Here is a 24247-nt window from a genome sequence, read left to right as displayed (position 1 = left end):
TGCCCAACTTTTTGTAAACCTAAAACTGTTGTAAAAAATAATAATAATAATAATAAAGTCTATTAATTAAAAAAAAAAATGACTTTAGGGCTACTGGTTAAAAGCCTGGATTCTAGAGCCAGAGGCCTGGGCTTGGTCTGTGATACCACTTGTTTGCAGACGTGATATCCTTGGCCAGGCAAGCCTCTTCAAATCCAGAACCCTCATTTGTAAAGAGTTGAGCACAAATAGAATGATGCATGTTAGCACAGTACTTGGCCTGCCTTAAAAACTGAATTTAAAAAATTTCTAAAAATAATTTCCTGGCAATTTGGGCTGCAGGAATGATTTTTTTTTTTTTTTCTTCTGTAGAATAGTTGAAAGAATGGCCTCAGAGAATTACACTGTCATATATAAATTCTGAGATTTTTTTAAATGCTTTCTTTTGAAAACAAGGGGTTAATGTGAAGCTCCCTCCCTCCCTCAGCAATTAGGAAGATGGTTATAAAAGCATCAGTGTGAAAAATTATTAATAGTAAAGAACTTTTCTGACCAAGTTATGTCACAGGTTTAGCACAGGATAGATTTTATTGTAGCAAATGTAGTTTCAAGTTTAATAGGTGGTAATTATTCAGCCATCAGCTCTATAGATTATTGCTGTTATAAATTCCTTTTGCTTAAGGGAATTAGTGTAATGTCAATCATATGCAAGACTCTAGAGGGGACCTAGGGAATGAACAGTATGAAATGTCATTTCCTCACCCTGAAAGTAGTTAGAAATTATAATAGAGTGGATATTCAAAGACAAATGTAAGCATTATCAACTGGAGGGAAGGTGGCCTGAGTTCTGAGTACAGTAAGAATGCCCAGCTCCCAGCTTTTTAAATAATGACAGCTGATGTTTATTGAGCATTTACATGAGTGATGTGCTAAGAGCTTCATATGTATTAGGCCACGTCATTCTCACGACAGTCCTAAGATGCAGACAGTATGCTTTGTCTCATTTTAAAGGAACAAAACTTAGGCATGGAGAGATTAAATAACCTGTCCAAAATCACCCAACTAGCACAGAAAGTTCTGCAAGGAGCTGTGTTTCTGAACAAGACAAAGCTAGTATGCAGCAAATGGCACAGTTAATTACTATCTTTGTTAAGACGTTAATTCAGTACCAATCCTTGCAAATGGATCCTGGATTAATCTTATTTCACATTTCAGAAATGACATGAAAGAGGAATTACAGAGTGATAGGGCTAAGCTTATAGATGATATCGATATTTTTCAAAGAGTAAAATGCCAAGAAACCACAGACCAAGCTCACAAACCATGAGGAGGTTCAACAGCGGCAGATGACTTGCTCTGTGGGCCGGTAGGTAATACAGTCAGAGAAAATTGATCCATCTACCCCTAACAAATAATAAGCACCAAACTATTAGTTTAATAGGGAATGGGTTTTTGAAGCTCTTACAGAACATGCTGATAGGACAAAAAAGCCAAGAAAATACTGTGCATCTCTAGGAAGGGTTTGGAAAACAATCCTACAGGCATAATTATTTTGTAATTATTTTATAAAATGCCCCCATCACCACTTTTAAGGTATCAATTCATTTTTAAAAAACTGAGCTCATTGTAGATTCACATGCCATTCTAAGAAATAATGCAGAAATCCCTTGTATACTTTGCCCAGTTTCCTCTGATGGTAACGTTTTGCAAAACTATAGTACCTCTGCCCATATTTATAAATAAAATCATACTACTTGACTCCATCTGGAGTACACTATGCAGATGAGGTAAGCACACATCAACAAAGGCACAGGGGCCTAGAGATGGTTTAAATCAGAGGGCCTGAAATGACTTAGGAACAGAGGGGCCACAAAAGCTTAACCAACTACAAATCTAGGTCTCTTCAGTCTGACAAAACAGTCAGGGATAAATTTAAAAAATGACTCAAAACATATTAATTCCATAATATATACAATTAAATACTGAATATTATTTAGACTGGCCAAAGGCTTAATTTCAAATTCTAGAGTGTTAGAACTATGGGGACTTAACATTCAGTCCAGATGGCAAATAGCATAGTGGTTAGGGGTTTAGACTATGGAGTCAGAATGGCGGAAACCCTCTCCCACCCCTCCCCTCTCCTCCCTAACCCCCCACCACTCAGTAACTGTGGGACCTTCAGCAAGTTACATGAACTCTCCAAGTTTATTCCCAGCTTTAATCCGGGAATGAGAATGAAAACTACATCATAGGGCTCTTGTGAAGATAAGAAAATCCATCCAGTAATGCCTGATGCAAGCAGAGAGGACATTGTTAGCTTATGTTGATGTTATTCATTTAAAAGCCTTTCAAGCGGGGTTTCTGAACCTCAACGTCATTGACATTTTGGACCAGATAATTCTTTGTTGGGGGAGGAGGTGCTGTGCCTTGTAGGGGTATTTAGCAGATTCTCTGGTGTCTACTCACTAGATGGCAGTAGTGCCCATCCCCCAGTGGGAACCAGTTGTCTAGATATTGCCAAATATCCCCAGGGGGGCAAAAAAGAAAAATAGACCCCCAATTGAAAACCACCATTTTAAAGAAACCAATTTAGAACAAATAAATGAAGTACTACTTTCCACAATAGTAGCCATATTTTTAAAGCAACAGGTAATATATACTGAAAATATAAAAAGATTCAAGAAAGGTTTAGAAATCTCTCTCTCTCTCTCTCTCTCTCTCACACACACACACACACACACACAGGCCCATAATGAATAAAGTTTCTAAAAGACATTTGGAAATTCTACGTGTTCCTGAGGTTGATGTAGTTCCCTCTTACTGACTTTCAAAGACTGTCTGGGGCTGCCCCCAGAAAGGACAAAAAACAAAGTTATACAGATAATCAGACCCACCTAGGAGAACACCTGACATACTTCTGATGCCTTCTTGTTCTAGAAATCCATTTGTAAACTGCACCTGCAGCGGGAACACCTTTCATGGCACCCCAGAGTGGCATCACGTTCTAGAAAGTGTTCCTGAATCTCCCTGCACTTCAGAATCACCAGGAGAACTTTTCCAGCACGGAGATTCTCAGCCCTCAGCTCTACATTTTAATTTTGCATTTTAAGGTGGGGAACCCAGACATCTGTACATTTAATAAGCACTTCAATTACTTAAAAACTTCTGGTCAAGTGAACAGTGTCATGAAATATGAGAGAAGGTGAAGTTCTCATTAACTCTGTCCCACTTCAACTTCAACGTTAGGGAAAGACCAACAGACTATGCAGAATTCTTTATGAGAATAATTGTAGACTATAAATAGATATATTACATTAGTGCCTTACCCAAATGGAAAGTTCAATTTGAAAATCAAGATTTTAGGAAAAATTAATTAGGTACTACTGTGGAATTATTATTATTTCTAGTTAACAGGTCTCCAGTTATCTCTGGTGACAGCTTTTGCTAAAACTCCATCATCCTTAGTCAGACAGAGCAAGGGTTACTATGCTTGGTAACATGGAATGTCAAAGGGTTCTTCTGCACACTTCAAAAATGACAAACAGTTGAAAAGAAAATCCTCATTCCATCTTCTGTTCAACCACATCAGAGTGGATGCTTACTCATGCCATGAAGGAAACATTTGCTTCCACTATAAGAGGCTATTAAATCCAGGTAGAGGGATTTGAGTCTAAATATTCTATGGGTTTCTGTCTTAGTTATTTCTGGCTGCTGTAACAAAGTACCATAGTCTGGGTAGCTTTAAACAACAGAAATGTATTTCTCACAACTCTGGAGGCTGGCAGTCTAAGATCAGGGTACCAGCATGGTCGGGGTCTAATGAGGGCTCCCTTTCAGGTGGCAGATGGCTGATTTCTCCTAGTATCCTCATGTGGCAGAAAGAGAGTGAGCTAGCTCTCTGGACTCTTATAACGGCACTAATTCCATTTACAAGGGCTCCACACTCATGACTTAATCATCTCCCCAAGCTCCCACCTCCAAATATCATCACATTGGGAATTAGATTTCGATATATGAATTGCAGGGTGGGACATAAAGATTCAGTCCATGACGGCTTCCATCTCACATTTGGTTTGGAACAACAAGTAAGGCGACCACCTGTCCTGGATTACCTGGGGCTGAGGATTTCTCAGTATGTGGGACTTTTAGTTGTAAAAATGGGACAATCCTGGGCAAACCAAGCCAGTTGGTTACCCTCTGTATAGCCCCAAGCTGCCTTGCAGCCAGCTCCCTCTCCATCACTTCTAAGGGCCTTGCATCCCTCAAATCCCTTGTCCTTGTCCCCACCCTACCCAACCTTAGCCTGTGAACTTGGTATGGGAGCACCTTTCTTCTCCTGAACTATATGGATAGAGCCAACTAGCCCCACATCCTGAGTTATATGTCACATGTGGTCTGTGAGCCTCTTCCTGTTGATGAAATTGACGTAGAGGAGAGTCAGAGAGAATCTGACATTCCCTCCCAATTCAAGACACTGACAAACTTGACCAGTGGTTCCCAGCACTTGGGAGTGTTTATGAAATATACAGATTCCAGGACTTCTACCCCAGAGGCCTGAGAATCTCCATGTTGGAAAAGCTTCCTGGTAGTTACAATGTGTAAGAAGATTCTGGAACACTACCTAGAACACAGTGCCCCTCCAGGGGTGCCATGAAGTGTGTTCTTGCTGCGGATGCAGTTTTCAATTGAATTTCTAGAACAGGGTATCTTACTAGGTGGGACTGATCTTTACAACCCATAAACCCAAGTTAAAGTATAATATCTTATTCTCAAGACATGGAAACTACTATACTTTACTCGGATCATCATTTCAGATGTACACTTCAAAAGTTAAACAGCTTTATTTAAGGCATGCTCTAATCAAGTCAAAAGTGAGTTTGAAACCTACTTAAGTGCCATCCATTTATATTTATGAATGTTTGCTATTAATGGTTATAGCATATTATATCCAGATATTACTATAAAAATCACTTGTATTTTGTCCTTGTTATACCAATCACTGACATCAATAATTACTAATTGAATATCTATATACATGTAAGGCTCAGGGCTAGATGCTAGACTTTAAGAAAGAGAAAACTATTTATAAATTACTATAATCTTTTATGGACTTATGGCTACCTATTTAATCTTATGCAATCACCTTCTTACAAGGGACTTACATGGAAAAAAAAACTACAGTTTCAAGGTGTTCAAAGATCATTTCAGAAATCCATTGATCTGAGCATAAATTTCTTCTCTGTGTGACACATAGATTAGAAAATGTATGACCTTCCTATAAAAGCACATCTTGGAAGTGAATAAGGCCAAACCACCCCGTAATTTAAATCATGAAAGCATCTTACAAATGCCTGTCACTTTCACAATATCCCTGCCAAATGAAGAGACTATTTAGATCCCTGAAATCATCTAGTTTTCTAGATGTTTCTAGAGTCTAATTTTCTAGACTCTCTTGGAAGGGCTTCAAGATACTTCAGAGTCACCTACATTTTAAAAAATCCAGGATCCAACCCACAAGCCTCCTCTATAAAAAACCTTTGGCCCATTTCTGCCATTTGACACTTAATATGGAATATATTTATGGTTCTTTTGTGTGAACAATTACACATAAACCCAGTATTTATTTCCATTTTACAAAGACTGCTAATAAGCTTGTTCAAAATCCTGTCCATCCAGAATGAGAAAATGCAAAGCTATTCTTGATCTTTGAGAAAATGAGACATGTAAAAGTCATCATTAAAAAAAGAAAAAATATATCCATATCCAGCATGTGACAAATATTTTATTACACACTCTTTGCCAGATACTTGCATAGCTAATCCAAAACATCAGATAACTCAAAAGTTAAATTGTATTTGGCTTGAGACTTTTTTATGTGTTTTGTATGTTGTTTGTTTGCAGGAGGAATATGGGGGTTGCAGGAAGGAAAGGAAGGATGTCTAATAATCTGACTTAAATCCTTCATTGGCTTGACATTGGCTCCTGCCCAATTTTACTTGTATCTCATCCAAACCCAATGGTCAACAGAGCACGCGAGCTCACTAGGTAACAAGGACAGGCAACTGGCCACCTGCAGCCATACGAAAATAATTTACCAATGACCAGCAGGGCTATACTAGGCCTCAGTGTCCTCAGTATGAATAATATTACTTCACAGATCAGTTTAAGGATTTAATATAATACCCATAAAGTGCTTAGAACAGTGCCTGGATCACAGAAAGTTTTAAACAATAATAGTAGCTACTATTAGTCGCTATTATTAGCCACTACCATTAATAGACATTCTGATACTGGAAATGACTGATTTGCCTGCTTACACCACGTGGTTATGTTTGACACAGGAGTGTGTTAAGTGTACTATTGCTAATGGTACCGAAATAGATTACCTTTGCAAATCTCTTCCTTCAACTCCTGGAGATTAAGGGCCTCTCATGAAACAAGCTCACCTAAGCCTATTTCTACCATCCATGCAGAAACCAGTCTGCAAACCTCTGACTGGTTAGAAAACACAAGCTTTGCACACATTTCTACTCATTTCATTCCTAAGTCTTCCTGGGAGCATTAATTTGCCTCCTGTTTGCTAATCAATCTACCATCCCTGGGATTAAAGCTAAAGAAACTAACAGAAAACCGAGACCCAATTTGAGACTTTTTGACACGGAAATGAACGCAGCATAAATTGAGACAGAGCCAGACAATACAGGATCAGAATGAACTGTCAGTGAAGCACTCACCCCCACTTCCCCTGGATTGCTGGATCCTCTCACAAGCAGTTAACAGAAGCAGGTAGCAGTGTTAAAACTTCCCCATCCCTCAGTATCTCAAAAATATCATGCATTTCAAGACAGCAGAGATTATCTAGGTCCAGTGATATAAAATAAACATACCACTCATTTGTCACAGGAAACCAAACGGGAAAATGAAGACTAGGAGTTGTGATGGGTGCTTTCACCTGACGCCCATTTGTATGAGTCTGACTCCTCATGGCCCCAGCTAGAGAGAAGGTCCTGTAGCAAATGCTAATTCCTCCCGCTCCCTCTCAGCTCCCCGTGGGCAACTTGAAACCACCTCTTGGTTGCACCAGACACCATTTCCCCCAGGGTCCCAGGTTGAGGCTAAAGCAGCAAGAGGCTGAACTATCTGGAGCGCAAAATTTGGGACAACCCCCAGCCCTGCCTCTTACCTGCGGAATCCGCCCCATCGGCAGGCACACTCTGGGTCGACACTGGGGCTGGGTCCTTCGCTCCATGCACCTGAGCAGCTTCTTCCTGGTTTGTCAAAAATGCAGAGCACAGATCAGATTCGAGGGCTTGGAGCTTCAGCAAGGAATTCTGCCAGCAAAAGCAGAACATCAGGCTCGCTAAGGTAGGTGCCTCACACACGAATGGGAGCCCGCAGCTCCTGCAAGCACCTTCCTCCAGCGCCTGGCAGCAGGAGAGTGGCGGCCACAGCTGCTTCGGGGAAAGAGCTGGTTGTGCCGGAATCATCTACGCATTAGCCCACATGCAGGCTCTGTTTCTGCCTCATTTAAATCCTAACGTATATGGCTAATCTGTGACACATGGGACTGGTGATTTCGTCAGCTAGAGACGCTGCATCTGGAGAACCAATCTGAGAAGGTATCTGCTTCCCGGGTGCTTGAGGTTTTACGCTTTGCAAGTGTTTCATTCATCCTGCTGACATCAGGAGCCGAGGACATCAGGCCCCTCCCAGGCTACCATTCATAAAAGCCAGCGTCCCTCCAAAGCCAGGACTGCAGCAAACCGCAGTGCACAAAGAGTTACTGCTGCAGAGGCCGCCTGGCATCTGGGAGGGGCTCGGAGGCTCTCTTATCCATCTCTGCATGCCAGGGGTGTGTGTGTGTGTGTGTGTGTGTGTGTGTGTGTGTCTTCTAAAGTTACTTCTCACATGGGATGGCTGCAGCAGCCTTTTATCAAGAACAGGGTCCAAGGAGATGACCTTGGTCACTTAGCATAACCTAGCCACTGAGGGAGAAGCAATTTATCTTTCCTAGCCTTCAGCATAACCTCCCACCCACTCCTTTCATTTCTCATTTTAAATTGCTCTCGTGGTTCTTAATAAGAACAAAGTCATACAGATTGACGCACGCATCCTGCCATGATGCAGATGCCAGCAAATTAAATCCCCCAACCAGGTGAAAGTGAGTCAGCCTGCGGCCCTGGCCAGGCCCTGCTCGCTCGAAATGAGAAAGCAATGCATCTCAGCTGCTCTTCCACTCGCCCGGCTCGGCTGGGGTGGCCACCAGGAACAGAACCGTGGGTCCTTTCCTACTCTGACCCTCCAACACACACAGGAACGCACGTGCCTGCTCACCCCAACCCCCACCCCCCCGCTCACCCCGATCCCCCACTCCCCAGCCCCATCCCCTACCTCACCCCTTACTCCACACACACACACACACACACTTTCTCTACCTACCACACACCCCCATCCCCAACCGCCCCCCACACCCACCCCACCTCATACATACCCGTACCCTCACTGCCAGCCCCTAAAACCTCACAGCCCACACCACAAACCCACACACACCCCATACCCTACCTACCACACCTCACGTCCAGCCCTTGTATCCTCACACCCTATTACACCCACACCTGACTTCACATAAACACCTACCCAACATCCCCCACATCCCAACCCCTTCTTTCCACGTGGTACCAACTCCACCAACGCCCCCTTATCCATTCTATTGACGTGCATAATTATGAACCTGCAGCAATGTTTTAAAAGCTGCTCACTGAGGGACATCCTAAATCTGTTGTCTCTTAGCCTTTCTGCAGGCAGCAGGTGCCTGGACAGGTTCAGCACCCCTCCTCTGCCATGCCCAGCGATGGGCCATTATTTGTCACAAACCTCCATGCCAGGGGCAGCTGCCTGAGACCAGGCCATTATTTATGGCTTCCTCCTCCTTTCTGGGATGTCTTCCCAGCAGCTGAGTATGGAAGCAAGAACCGAGGTTGTTGACAGGAGTTGCAAAAGAAGCAGGGGCACCAAGTTTCTGGAAGGATTATTTAGTAACCAAGCAGGTGGGAGGCATAAAGAACGATTTCAGGCAAGCTTCCTACTGGAGGACCTTGAAAATCAGTGACCTCTCCAAAAGAGCAAAACTACTCTGAAGATTAAGAAATAATGCCATGGTAATGTAAAAGGGTGCTGCCACTATGGAAAACAGTATGGTGGGTCCCCAAAAAATTTAAAAAGAATTACCATATAATCCAACAATTCCATTGCCGGATATATAGCCAAGAGAATTGAAAGTAGGGACTTGGACAGGTATTCACACACTCATATTCATAGCAACATTACTCACCATAGCCAAGAGATGTGCAATGGATAGAATTTTGTCTCTCCAACATACGTATTAAAGCCCTACCTATGTCCTCAACGTGACTGTATTTGGAGAGGTAATTAAGGTTAAACAAGGTCGTAAGGGTGGGGTCCAACTCCAACAAGACTGGTGTCCTTATAAGAGGAAAAAGACACCAGAGGTGCATGCACAGACAGAAGGCCACATGAGGACACTGCAGAAGACAGTTGTCTGAAAGCCATGGACAGAGACCTCAGGAGAAACCAACCCTGCTGGCACCTTGATCTTGGACTTCCAGCCTGCAACTGTGAGAAAACAAATTTCTGTTGCTTACGCCACCAGTCTGTGGTACTTCATTACGGAAGCCCTAGCAGATTAATATAAGGTGAAAGCAGCCCAATTATCCATTGATGAATGGATAAACTTAACACGGTATATACACAGAATGGAACATATTAATAATTCAGCATTAAAAAGGAAGAAAATTTTGACACACTCTACAACATGCATGAAGCTTGAGGACATTATGCCAAGTGAAATAAGCCAGTCACAAAATGACAAACACTGTATAATTCTACTTATGTAAGGTATTTAGAGTAGTACAATTCATAAAAACAGAAAGGAGAATGGTGGTTGCCAAGGGCTGGCGGTGGAAGACGGGGAACTGTTTAATGGTGCAGAGTCTCAGACGGGGAAGATGAAAACGGTTCTGGGGATGGATGGTGGTGATGGCTGCACACCGTGTGACTATACTTAATGCCACTGAACTCCACACTTAAAAATGGCTAAAATGGTAAATTTGGTATATGTTTTACTATAATTTTTTTCAAAAGAATAAAGGGTAAAGTAAAAAGAAACACTGGCATTCTTTTTTCTTTCTACCTTATCTTTCATTCTTTTTTTTTTTTAATTGTGGAACCAACAGCCTGTGTATGTGCTCTTGTATATTCTGCAAAGCAGAAGAGGGCACAGCCTGCAGGGTCCCCCAGGAGCAGAGGGATGTCAGCTCTGCTCCATACTCCGTGTCTGACTTTGGCCAAGTATCCTGGCTATTCTGAGCCTCACTTTCTTCATCTGTAAGAGGAGGCAATGATAACAGTAACAACAGCACCTGCTCTAGGGGCTGCTCTCACAATCAAGTGAGGGATGGCACGGAAAGCCCTCTAGAGCCCCAGTGCGTGGCAAACACCTCAGGGGCTGGACTCTGCAGATATTATGAATATCTCCACACCCCAGAGGCTGCTGGGCAGAGCTCCGGCCATGTGCCAAGGCCAGACCCCCACACTGCCTGTTGTCTTGATTCATCACTTTACCTCCTAGGGTCTCATTTCTGCACCCGCCTAGTTATACTGACCTCAGGCTAGATGACGTCCAAGTCCCATTCCAACTTTAAAGGAGAAACAAGCACACGAGTGCCTAGACTGAGGATGGGTACACAGAATGTGGCATGGAGTGGCTGCTTGGACAGTGTAGAACTGAACCAAGTGTTCAGGAAACGCAAATAAGTAGCAAGGAATCTCACCGCAGAGCAGTTCATGTTCAGAGGTCTCTAGACTTCCACAGGAAGTAAGGTATCGTGCCCAGACCGAGTTATGGCTAGAAGTATTCACGGGTTGTTCTCATCCATTGTACTCTGCCACCTTCTCCCTAACTTGTACTCACACTGAACAAGACTTCGAGTCCCAGACGACATCTGTGTGCATGGCTGGCTTATTCCTCTCTTACCTGCTAAATAGGACTAGAGAATGGAGAAGAAAAGAAGTGGTCCATGGAACAGGAGAGAGAAGATGAAAGTCTGGAGAGACAAGATCTCTAAGAAGAAGGGAAAAGAAACTGTTGTAAATAGAGGACAAGAAGGCAGAGTGGAAGGAACCCCACAGACCAGCTGTCCTCAGCTATATCCCTTCCCGCCCTGCACTGACCCATTAACCGAGGACAGCCTGTCTTTGGGTACAACAGGACACTCATTAAGTCCTCCTGAACAGAGAGTGGGGACATGGACACCCTGTGTGGGATAGGTCCACAAAGGGACACCTCTCCTGATGACCAAGGAACCAGGACAGGGGAGTGGGGTAGGGGGATGTACCTATGAGTAATCTACACCACTGACACATACATGTCCTTCCAGTGGGTGACAGGGGACAGCCAGCCCATAAAGCCACTCAAAGAAGGCCCGTGGACAGCTTGCAGTGCACACGCACGGTCGTGTCCACCTTGCAGATGGGATGTCACACACGCAGTTCTGAAGCTTGGGCAGTTTTCCATGCACAAAGAGCTGCACTAGGCTCTGGGGCATGAGACTGCTATCAGCCCCTTCCTCCTGGGGCTTCCAATCTAGCGGGGAGAGAGCTAATAGCCACACAAACAAATAAAACAATAATGACAGCTGTTATTGTCACAGAAAGAAGTAAAGAAAGGAGTAAAGAAACAGCAAGCCTGGGGAGAGAGGGACTAACCAACCATTTCACGGTTCCATCACGCCTGACTTAGTGACCTTTAGTACGGAAACATGCTTTTCCCTCTACAGAAGAATGAAGGGCAATAAATCCTGCAGTGCTGGTGCTACCTCAACCCAGCCCTTGTCATAGGACTTCCACCCTGCAACGCACACAGCAAGGGGCCGTCCCCGCCCCTGCCGGTGCTTTTCCAGGTTGGCATCCAAAGTCTCCTCCAATGGATGCCTAGAACCTGTAGAAAAACTGAGTGAGGGCTAATGGATGCTCTAAAGAACGACAACCTCCTCTGCTTCTCCAACTGCCCCATCTGGTTAGGAAAGAAGCCAGAGAGAAGTCCGTGAAACCTAGGTGTGGTTTTCTTAAAAAAGCTAATTTTCTCTTTTACATAATGGAGACTATGCTACTTGTTTTAGAAAATACTCTACTCATTTTCTCTCCTCTACAATTACCCAGGTCCCACTTTAGTTGGGTTGGAAAAGAGAACACCCACACAGGCTGGATGGTGAAACACTATTTTAGGGTGCCTTTGTCTGCAATTCCCCAGTTACAGAGCAGGGATAGCTCACATTTAGTTTCTATGAAGGGGTTTAGTGCCTCTCCCCACTCCTTTATCTATCCAAGAACCGCAATAGACTCTCTATGGCGGTATGAAGCAAACCAAATAGGAAATATGCACAAAATTGGGGATACAATTGGGGATACAACTGGGTCTCCAAACATCCCCATTACTACTTACCACTCTTCTTCCCTGCATTTTCACATTTCCCGAGTATGCGCTCCCTACCCACCCTCCTGCGAGAGAGCGCGCACGAACCACCCTTCCTTCCCATCTGCTGATTCACCTGCCCCTGCCCCCTCCGCCCCAGGCCCCACCCAGCTGTAGCTGCTTCACAGTCAAAATTCCAACAAACTATTCAGCCACTTCTGATTACCTTATCTCAACAGGGCCCACCTAGTTTCTCTCCTAGCATCTTATTTGCTTCCCAACACTCACCACGACGTGGAATTTTATTTGTCTACTTGTTTATTGCTCTTTCCAGCCCCAGCAGGGCTACAACCATGTCTGCATTGTTCACTGCTGCATCCCAGCACTATGTGTAGGACAAGAGCCCATCGCTCACAAGACTGCCGTTGTATATTAGTTTTGTTTTTCTGGACCCTTTAGCCAGTACTTGAGGGGCCCCTCTGAGTATCCAATATCAAGCCCCCCTGCTTCCCTAGTTCAGAAACATTAAAGTACTTAGAAATCACTGGGGTGTTTATAAAAGATGTGCAGTCCCAAGCAGGGACTGCGATCCCAGAGATCCTGATTCAGTCGTTCTTGGGCAAGGTTGATTCAATGTGGGAGGCCCCAGGTCCGCTTGGGGAAATACTGCCCTATTCCCTGGATCCTAGCCCCACTCTAAAAGCTGCCTTGGTTGCCTGCTTAGCCTGCCTGCCCCAGGGACAGTAGCTTTTTCCTGAGCCCCAGCCCTCTGACACCTTCCCTGCCCTCTTGCCCCTGCCTCCCCTGGAGAGTAGGACCCCCACAGCAGGAACATAAAGTAAGAAGTGCTCAGAAGCAAGACGGTGTTGCTTCCTGAACTGCCTCTGTTGCTGGATTCTGGATGTTCTTGCCAAAAGAAGTGAAACTTCTCCCAGTGTTGATGGTTACAAGAAAAAGGCAAATTCATCCCTGCCCTAAAGATAGTGGGCTTTTGGCTAATCTCTCTAGGGACTGGGCTGCTCACGTCCCAGAGCACTCTGCAACACGACAAGCTCAGCCAGCCCACGCCAGCTCTCCTAGGCGAGGCGTGCTCAGCCCTCACGTCCCTGCCCTCCCCAGTGGAGAAATTCAGTGGAAAAGAACAAGCCATTCACCTTAAGGAGCCCTCTGTTGACAAAAGGATCCAGGTCCTATTTGGATCCTACTAGCAATTCTTTTTAAACAAGGACAACAATACCCGCAACACACAATAACACAAACCACATTTCCTTTCAGCTGAATGATATCAACCTGGGGGAAGGAGGAGTTCTTAGTCTTGCCTCATTGTGATAGCCTTGTTATGTTCACTTTATTACATGAACAACAAAAACAAGTTGTTTGGGAGAGAATAATACGGTTTTATAAATTCACATTTTAAATCAGAACTTTGAGCTTTTCTAGATGATAAGACTGATTTTTCTAAAAATAGACTGTGTCTCAGTTACAACTCATGGAATGCACTTCAATAGTTTCTCATTGGAGTTGTTAGTACTTAAACTATGCAAAAAGCACAGGTATTAAGATGGATAAAGCCACCATCTTAATCTAAAAAACAACTAATCATTTTTTTCCAGAACACTAATTATATTTCAAGGGCTGAAGTTCAAAGCTAGTCTGGGTTGTAGTCCATATGGTTACTTCTTTGAGGCTATTTTTGTTCCAATTTCTTTTAGCCCTAAAAGATGTTCTGCTTCAAAACTAGCCTCAGTGAGATGTGATTCAGCAGAGGGGCCCCCAGTGCCCTCACTCTGTGTCCTGGGCCACCACCCAGCTATGCTGAGCCCACAGGCACTTCTTTCTCTGATGACACTACCTTAACACCTTCGATTTCTAAAAGTCGATCAATATTAAAAATCAGTAACTGTCCACTGGAAATCACAAAATCACATGCCATATGAAATAAATTATATACCTAACCCTGTAAAGATGGCAGGTCACACCGGAAACAGTTAGCCATTCCCTCAGAGACTAATTTTTTTATATCTATTTTTAATTGACACAGAATAATTGCACATATTTATGGGGTGCATAGTGAGTTTTGAGACATACAATAATCATCAAATCAGGATAATTAGCATATTTATCACCTCAAACATTTATCATTTGCTTGTGTTGGGAACATTCAAAATCCTCTCTTCTAGCTATTAGAAAACATACCATAAAGTGTTGTTGACTATAGTCACCACTCTACAGTGGTGACTTATTTCTCCCACCTAGCTGTAATTTTGTATCCTTTAACCAATCCCTCCCTCCCCACTACCCTTTCCAGCCTCTGGTAACCACTATTTTATTCTCTATTTCTATGAGATCAACTTTTTTAGCTTCCAAACTTGACTGAGAACATGTTGTCTTTCTGTGCCCTGTTTCACTTAGCATGATGTCCTGCAGGCACATCCATATTGCCACGAATGGCAGAATTCCCTTCTTTTTATGGCTGAATACTATTCCAATGTGTGTATATACCACATTGTCTTTATCCATTCATCTGTTTATAGACACTTAGGTTGTCAAATGCTACCATTTGACAAGAAACAAGGCATTCAGTTTTTGCATTCCTTGAAACTTGAGTTTTATAGCCTGAGAAAGCCAATAATGTCCTAAAAAGGACAACTGGTAACAAGGCTAAGGCGGCCAGACTCTAGGGTATTATGTCCAGACTTGACGTCTGTCCCTATAAACCTCTGGAAAGTGGGGACAACAAAGTTCATTCTTTATACCCCGAGCTGGGTAACATTTGCTTCTCAATAAATCCTATTGAAAGAAAGAGTTATTCCTTAGAAAAAAATATCCCAAAGGTCACAGCTCCCAGGCAAAATTTGGTCTTTAGACCAGCAGTAATATTTTCTAAAAAAGTTAGCAGGGGTGGAAAAAGCAGAATATATATATATATATATATATATATATATATATGAGGGCTGCCAATTTTATATTTCTCCAAGTGACAGTATGTGGGAAAACAAATAAAACCCCTCCCACATCATTTCATCATAAAATGAAAGTTTTAAGAACAGTCTCTAGATAAAAGAGTTGTGTGTGGATTTTAGCTTTATGAAAAACTCACTACATTCATTGTTCTTGTGTTTATTCTTTTGCCACAAAGCAATGAAAACCACAACACAGGCTGACCCCTGGGAGCCACTGAACTGGACACAGTCCCCTCCAGCCTTCCCCGAGAGCAGGAAATTAGTAGCATGAAGAGGAATAAATGAAAGAGTGAACAATAAGAAAAAGGATGGAGATGTCATGCCAGGGAAAGAGCAGGGGCCAATGGGACAAAGCAGCAGAGTGGAGGGGAGACGGGGAGGACTGGCAGGCAGAAAGCACACCCAGGCGGGTCAGCTAGGCAAGGTCTGCCACAATGTCTCTGCACAGCCCAGCACCTCTGAGGCTTCTCCAATGCAATTCTCAGACAAGGAATAATGTGGGCAGCTGCTGGCACAACTTCCACCTTTCCTGCCAACACCACTCTAAGGATTCCCTTGAGGATGAGGACGATAGATCTGGTTCCCCCGGAAACAAGAAGCCAGGCTGGATAGGCACCTCTGAATGACAGGGCAGAATAAGCCAGGCCTGGAAGCAGTTCAGGGTGCCTCTTCTGCGCATTTCATTCAACTGGGAATGAGAACTAGAGTCCACACCATGACCACGTTGGATACAGGATGTCCTCGTTGACAACAACAACAAAAGTTGGCTAAAGTTAAATGAATCATAGGACATGGTTCCAGCTGAGGAAGAAACCCTGGTAGGGGAGCAAGGTGACTTTATCTCAACTCGGAAAACCACACCAGAAAAATGCCAGGTGGCATCCCACAGTGGTCTAGCAGAGAGGAAAATTACCTTGGAGATCATGATTCCAGAGACCAACAGTATGCAGCCCAGCATCCAATTACTCTTCTGAGAATAGTACTCCCAGATCCAAAATGTGGCCCATGTGTAGCAAATCAGCTTATTCCAAACCCCCAGGTCACAGTGACTGGTTCCAGAATGGGCACATGCCCCAAGCCAGATAAATAAGACTCAAGGATGGGACTTTCTTAGAGCTAGAAAGAAGAGTCTCTTATTCCATTGTGTGGTAGGCAGAACCCTAAAGGTGGCCTCTAAGATTCCTGTACCCTGGTTATTCAATCAAACACTAATGTAGGTACTGCTGAGAAGGGATTTTGCATATGTAATTAAAGCTGTAAATCAGCTGACCAAAGATACAGAGATTATTTGGGTGGGCCTGACTCAATCAGGTGAGCCCTTTACAATGCAGTTTCCTCCAGCTGGTAGCAATAGACAACATTAGAGCGAATCAAAGCATAAGAAGAATTTGTTGTTGCTTACTTTAAGGGAGAGGAGGAGTGGGGGTAGGGGGGAGGACTGCAACAGCTTCTAGAAGCTGACAGCTACCCCCAGCTGACAACCAGCAAGGAAGTAGGGACCACAGTCCTATAACTACAAAGAATTAAATTCAAGTGTTAGTAACCTGAAGGAACTTGGATGTGAACTCTTCTCCAGAGCCTCTAGATAACACCCTACCCCAGCTGATGCCTTGATTTCAGTTTCATGAGATCCTGAGCAGAGAACCCAGCTGAGTCCACCCAAACTTCCAACCTACACAACTATGAGCTAATAAATCGGTGTTTGAAGCCACTAAGCTTTTGGTAATTTATTACATAGTAATAGAAAACTAATAGAACTGGAATGACTGGCTGCAGGAGTAATGTGTCCCCAGAGAGGGGCTGACCTAAAGAGGAAGCCAATATAGGAAAGAAGAACCAAGAGACAAAGAGATGGCAACTCTCCGGTGAGCTTTTAATCCCTGGATCTAGCCATGCATAGAGCCTATCCCGATCCTAAACTTTCAGCTGTATGTCAATAAAATCCTGTTATTATTAAAGCCAGGTTGAATTAACTTTCAGTCACATGGAAAGAATGACAGATACTGAAAAAAAAAAAAAAAAAAAAATCCTCAATCAATCCTGAACTAAGATCCAACGCTATAGACCGGGTTTGCATTTGAACAGCAAAGTGCAGCTGCCTGTTCTTACAGAAATAAAACCATTCTGCCAGCTCAGGAGTGTCAAAGGCCTAAAGAAGCTTCTTGCTAGACCATTTTCTCAAAATTAAAACAAGTTTGAGGAAGAAACACATCTTGAATAAAACAGTAAGTATCATCTTGAAGTCTGATAGGGCTTGATGCCAAAACATCTGTGTGATAAACTATGAATGATAATTAAAAGATAATTAAGTCCTCTCCATGGAGACACACATAGGCATACACACACATGCATACAGACCCAAAGAGAAACACTAGAAATGTGCAGATTGTTCTACTTCTAACAAAATTAAAGTATTAAAGGATGTTTCATAGATTTTAAAGAGGAAAATATCTTTCATATTGAGGCTAATGTTGGGCTATTATGACTAGCGTAATTCAACAAAAGGTAACAGTAATATACGAAGAAAAGATTAATTTTTCATACTGATTTCAGTTAGATAAATAATCTCTTCCATACCCAGCTAAATAAAAACAGATGTCCTCTTTGTAGAACAAGAACTGCGATGACAGATCCAAGGTTAAACTTCTTGTTATTGATATTAGGTCATTATTGAGCATTTGTTGCATGCTAATGATTTATTACATTTGTTTCGAATAACGTAGACTCTTCCTGAAGATTCCAATGGTATTCCTGAGGGTTGTGTCTCCTCCCGGTAGAAACAGTCAGAACACAGCACAGCACAAGTCCGAATCCAGTCTCATTTTGAGCACCTTCTCTTCCTCTAGTTCTTCACCAATTGGTACGAGTGACGATGCCACATGCAAATCTGGCAATCTTTCAGTTATTTTGGGTAAAGTGAAAAACCAAACTTCAAAGAACCCTAGAACACACCTCTAGGATGTCCAATGTACAGCTAAAATGTTCTATTCTATTCTATAAACTCAAAGAGCACCCATAATGGCGTCTTTAGAATAGAACTGCACTAATATTCTTTCCATTCAAGAAATGCTTTTATCTTCCTGTTCTAAGTGCTCATAAAAAGAGCAAATATGGTGTCAGAGAACTTGTGTTTGCTTTTTTCAGATATATTAGGTTTTATTAGTTACTGGGTGAAATAGCATAGCCAACGTGACTGTATTAACTTTCCTCATGAAGAACAGTGTGACTTGAATTTCTCCACCTTCACAAACCATTTCCTTTTCCTCTCCCCATCTCACGGAGTCAGGAAGGAGGCAGCAGGGTGGGAAAGATAGATTATCACTACCCTTTAGACTCTCACTGCTGAGTCTAGCAATTTCTTCTCCCCTACAAAAAACAGTGCCATCTTTTCCCATTCCATGCCATGGACATATAGGACACAGTGACTTCCATCTGCATTGGTTCCTTCCTCTTCATCAGTGGCCCTTCACATACTCAGTTATTTCAAAGTCCAGGCTGCTAATCATACTAATATCTGGCCCCATAATTCTTCAAGTGCTTCAATTCCAATGCTGCTTCCACTTAACCATGGCTGGCCATCTCAGCAGGTTGCCACAAATTTCCAGGATCTCAAACCTTTTAAACATAACCCCCATCCCTTCCATCTCTTCCTCTCCCTGCAAATGAACTTATCCTGTTCTCCTTATTGTATTAAGTTTCTGGGTTCCTCTATGTTCTTACAATCAATCATCCCACTTAGACTCCTTACTTCGTGGGAAGCGTATGAGGCAGAGATAGACAGCTGTCTCCAAAGTTTGATTCTGGGGATACCAAAAAGTTAGTGTGCCCACCTAGAAGTATTTCCCCCAATGACCCATCGAGTCTTAGCTACCTCAAAATCCTCACCATTAGAACTGCAGAGTTTATTGGTGGGCAAAAGACTGATGCAACATTTGTTCACTTTCCCATTCTAAGATTTAGTGTCTGCTTCTTTGTGCTTGACACATCTCTCTTGGGTAAACCCATTAACCCCATAAGAAGATTTTTTTTTCCAGATTTATAAACTGGCTCCTTAGGCCTAGAGAGGATAAACTATAGAGTCGGTCCATGCCAGCACAAGACAGTTCCATAGCCAATAAGCCTCAGAGACAAAGGAAATAAGGAATCTATGTAAGGACACCAAAGCCTCTCCTTCAAGGCCAATCGGCTTGTGGCCAACCTTACCTCTATGACCTTGGAATTCCAGGTAAAAAGTGAAATGGAAACAAACTCACATTCATTCAACTGATAACTTGTTTTATCCAAAAGTCAAGTGCAGAATACCTTCAAAGTATTTATCAGATAAGAGAATAAAACATCTTTCCTCAGCACAAAGGCCATGAGCAGCTTTTGAGGTAACCGTGTCCTTTTATGGGAATGATGACATAAAAGCTGGCTTGGGCAAGTAGAATGGCAGAATGATAAAGAAGGCCGAGAGTGACCCAGAGCTTCAGCCTGCTCCCCGGGACGACTGTACCACTCCAGACACTCAACTGACCACAATTCTTCACTTACAGACGAGATCGGGCACATTCAGGGTGGTATGTCCATCACTTATGATAATGCGGCCTCTCTCTCGTGTCAGACTGCTAAATCATTATGCCAAGCACATATGTCACTTTTACAGGACTATTTATTATTCACCCCCCAAACTAGGCCTTCAGATGGCTTGTTGGCCATGAGGAGGCCTTAACCTTGAGTAATTCTGGAACAATTTGTCTCATTCCATCCCTGACAGGAGCTAATGGCTGAATTCTACAAGCACTGGGGAAATGGAAATAGGGTAGAATTAATGAGTGTTAAAACTGAAAGGCCCCCATACTGTATGATCTCACTTGTAACTGGAATCTGAAAAAGTCGAAATCACAGTAGAGAGTAAAACGGTGGTTACCAGAGGCGGGCAGTGGGGAGGTGGCTGGGGAACGGAAGACAGTAGTTGACAGGTACGAACTTCTAGTTAGATAGGAGGAATGAGTTCTGGTAATTTACTGCATAGCACAGTGACTGTAATTAATAATAATGTATCATATATTTCAAGATCACTAAAAGAGAGGATTTAAAATGTTCTCACCACAAAGAAATGATAAATATTTGAGATGATGAATGTGCTAATTAGCTGCCTTTGATCATTCCACAATGTATACATGTATTGAAACATCACATTGTATCCCATAAATATATATATAAGTATTACTTACCAATTAAAAATAAAATTAAACTTTAAAAACTGCAAAAAATTCCCTGAAAGGGCTCCTGGAGTTAGCCCAATTCAAAACCTCCTCCCCTAATTTTACAAATGAAAACTAAAAGAAGTTGATGTGATGCTCTGTGATATACAGACTGAGAGTTGGAAAAAGTAGTCTGAGGACCCAGCATGGCGTGTTTTCTCAGGGAAGGGAAAAATCCATTAGTTTTTTTTTTTTAATACATGTCTTATTTTCTTAATTGGAATTGAAGCAGGAATGGGATCTATAACGGTGCAGAGTGAAAACAATCGTTTTCCTCATTTTATCTTTCCAGCACCTTTCTGATCTATTGAATGCTTTTCAGTTATATGGACATGGCGGACTAACTAAAACCAAGTACTAATGTGGATGAGCCATTGACAGATCTCAAGTCTAGAGTATTTTCCAGTCAGAATTCAAGAGACCCCAACCAATAAAATTTCCTGATGTCTTACAGAGGCAGAGGCAGACTGCTCAGGTCGTAGGGAGATTTAATCAGTTTTTCAGAGGAAAAAAAAAAAAAAAAAAAAAAAAACAACATTTCCATACCCAGACCCAGAGACACCACAAAACATGGGCTGGAGATGCAAGTCCTATCAGGAGACCCAAGGTTAAAAACTGGGAGTTCTGGACTTACAGGAGAAAAGTGAGACTGGCAAGAGTCTATACTCATGCCAAACGAAGAGAAGTTAGTGAGGTTTTCAACCCACTGGGAAAGTATGGAAAGCACACACAGAGACAAAACACACAGATATGTTACACCGTGCATCACTATGCTGGGCACAGGGGACCTCGGGTCAAGTACCAGCTCTGGAACCAAACCATAGCTGAGCCCCATTTGTCTGTGGCAAAGCAAGGAGAATAAGAAGTTCAAATAGCAGAAGTGAGATTTGGGGAAAGTATAAGGCACATATATAGCATCTTATAATTGTTATTATTTACATACAACATTAGGGTCCATGGAAACATCTGGAAAATACTTGTGGACATGCTTTTCATGAGGCTCAGGAAACTCTTTTTTGACTTTAGATTTGCAAGTTGGTATAGAAGAAAGTGTAGATATGGAACTGGTAGGTTCTTTTTAGAAAATTATAAGGGTGGGAGGTGGTAAAATAAAAGAAAGGAACAAAGAGCAAGAAAGAGAGGTAAAATGACAAAAAATTCTACCTTACATGTCCATTTAGAGACGGAAGGAGTACTGCTGTGAAAAACTAGCTGTACAGAGGCCAGAAAACAGCTCATAGTAAATTAAAAAAAAAAAATACAACCAGTAACAACTGATCATATTAGTCAAAAACTAGACACAACCATACAATAGATACAGCAAGGCAAATGAAAACCACAACTACATGCCAAATATGGATGAATCTCATAAACATAATATTGAGCGAATGAAGCCAGACACAAAAGAATACATATAGTCCATGCATCAAAAGCTCAAAAATAGCAGTTATCTTCACAGGGGAGTAGTGAGCAGAAGGGATTATAGAGAAGCACCAGGGATGCTGGAAATGCTGTTTCTTGATCTATGTACTGGTTACACACTTTGTAAAAATCCATCTGTCTGGACATTTACAATCTGTGCACTTTGCCGTGTGATTTTCTATTTGCATTAAAAATATGACAACAATGTTTCCCACGTGTGTTCCATGGGACTCTGTTGCCTAAGGAAATGTCACTAGGTGGTTCTTCCATAAAAGAGTTTGGTGTTCAATAAGTTTGAGAAATGCTGGGAAAGATGCAGTGAAATAGATTTCCACTCTGCAGGACGTCTCCATCAACGAGTGTGAACACTTCGACCCTCCTGCGCGACCTCTGCCCCCCTCACGCTGCACCCCCTTCTCTAAGGTCTCTTGGAATCTCCCAAATTTTGGTCACAACAGAAACTGCATGAGAGAAGGCGGGTGTGCACATATGGGTTACCCCTGACTGGAACAAAACCACTTTCAGCACACACTCACCCACCGTATTCAACCAGTGGCACTGGATGGGCAGCGCCACCTTTGCCGGAAGCGCGCATGTCTCAAACGCCACGCTGCCCGCGGTTGCAGACGCGCAGCTCAGTTCAGCGTTCTTGGGCTCATGCAAGCCCAGAGCGGCGAGCTGGCACATTTCATGTCATTTGCAAATACAGTGTAGCAAAGAAAAGCAGATTTTCAAATAGAGCTTTCAAAACTGTGATTTAGGAATGCTCAAGCAATCTCAGCATTCTCATGGGTTTCCAGCTCAAAACACAGAGTTTCTCCCAAATACTTCAGAGCTATCACGAATTGACTCTCACAATCACCTCATTTTTCTAGTCACTTATGTCAAAACAAACCATTGCTTCTTTACAACTAGCATTTTGCTTGTTCACAGGGGGGCAGACAGCTGTGTTCATTGATTCTCTTAAACTCTTTTTCGCTCGTTACCATGAGTGAAACTGTGGAATTGAAAGCCTGTCTCTGTGCACACACACATACACACAAAAAGAATTCTATTCTCTTATCTTTGAGACTTTTTTTACAACTTTAGCTAGTTTACTTGGCTTAACCAGGAAGCTGATTCACTTTGGCTATTTGTTTCTATCAAATTCTACCCCCCCCCCAAAAAAGGGAAAATAACCTAAATTTAGTTAAATATCTTTTGTGGCGGGGAGAGAGGCAGAGGAGGGATGTATCTTCAAAATGCCAAATAAACAATTTGCCTGAAGCTCATCAGTTTTCTTCCAGGCATCTGATCATCAAGTCTGTTCATTCTCTTTGCTGTGATCCTAATCAGACATACCATATACCACCCACTGCTTCTTAATTTACAGTGAGGACAAGAAAAGCCAGACAGAGTATTCCAAACCAATGTCTTAAGCCAAGGCATTCATAATAATAGGTGTCCTAATTATATTATATTGATTTCAAATAAGAGAATTAAATCACATATTTCAGAGAAAATCCAGAACAAGCTAATTAACATTATGATGTCCAGTTTGTTGGGAAACAATTTGGATTGGAAAATGTGGTTTTATGTTTCAAAGCCTACTAAGAAAACCATATTGTAAACACCAAACTATATCATGTTCAGTGGAAAAACAGTAAACATGATTATGTTTGAGACTACAAAAGCCATTAGGAAAGGGAAAAAGAGAGAGAGAGAGAGAGAAATATGCAGACAAAATAAAATTAAGAGAAAATGTTATAATGTTAACCGTCACAACCATGGTTATACAACCCTGAAGCAAAGTTGAAAAGAGTGTAATGAAATGACCACTGGACTTGGCTTAGGGCCAAGATGTGCGGAACAGTCTCACAAACGATATTTTAAATATATTTGCTCCAGAGCAAGGAACAACATTACCAATTGAACAAAGAACTATAAGCATGACAAGTTCCCTTAAGAGCAAAAATACTTAAAGTTTTAATCAGAAAGAATTCCTAGTACTGTGAAAAAGAATAATAAGTCTTATGATTGGCTAATTCATGTTCATATAACCAGCAATGATTGCACCTACCTCATTTAAGTCCTGCTGAGTTTCAAAAGCATCCTTTGGCCAAATGGCAGCCCTCTGGTCTATTCTATAAAATACAAAGGAAAATTAT

At 42.3% G+C, this 24247-nt stretch overlaps 1 protein-coding gene across 5 annotated transcripts in view; it reads right to left on the bottom strand.

The window, feature by feature from the left end:
• FAM13C (family with sequence similarity 13 member C) overlaps positions 1-24247 on the bottom strand; it is a 110469-nt gene that overhangs the window by 28731 nt on the left and 57491 nt on the right. For all 5 annotated transcript variants that reach the window (XM_069460592.1, XM_069460595.1, XM_069460593.1 and 2 more), the window contains 2 exons: positions 24160-24223; positions 7163-7247 (listed from right to left, as the gene is read on the bottom strand). In XM_069460592.1, coding sequence (XP_069316693.1) covers positions 7163-7247; positions 24160-24223 — 149 coding nt within the window. The remainder of the gene's footprint in view (positions 1-7162; positions 7248-24159; positions 24224-24247) is intronic.

This window comes from Eulemur rufifrons, chromosome 28 (genome assembly GCF_041146395.1).
Source record: "Eulemur rufifrons isolate Redbay chromosome 28, OSU_ERuf_1, whole genome shotgun sequence".
In the NCBI taxonomy this organism is placed as follows: Eukaryota; Metazoa; Chordata; class Mammalia; order Primates; family Lemuridae; genus Eulemur; species Eulemur rufifrons.
The sequence above is the reverse complement of the archived record's forward strand: the minus strand, read 5'-3'. Positions and strand labels throughout refer to the sequence as shown.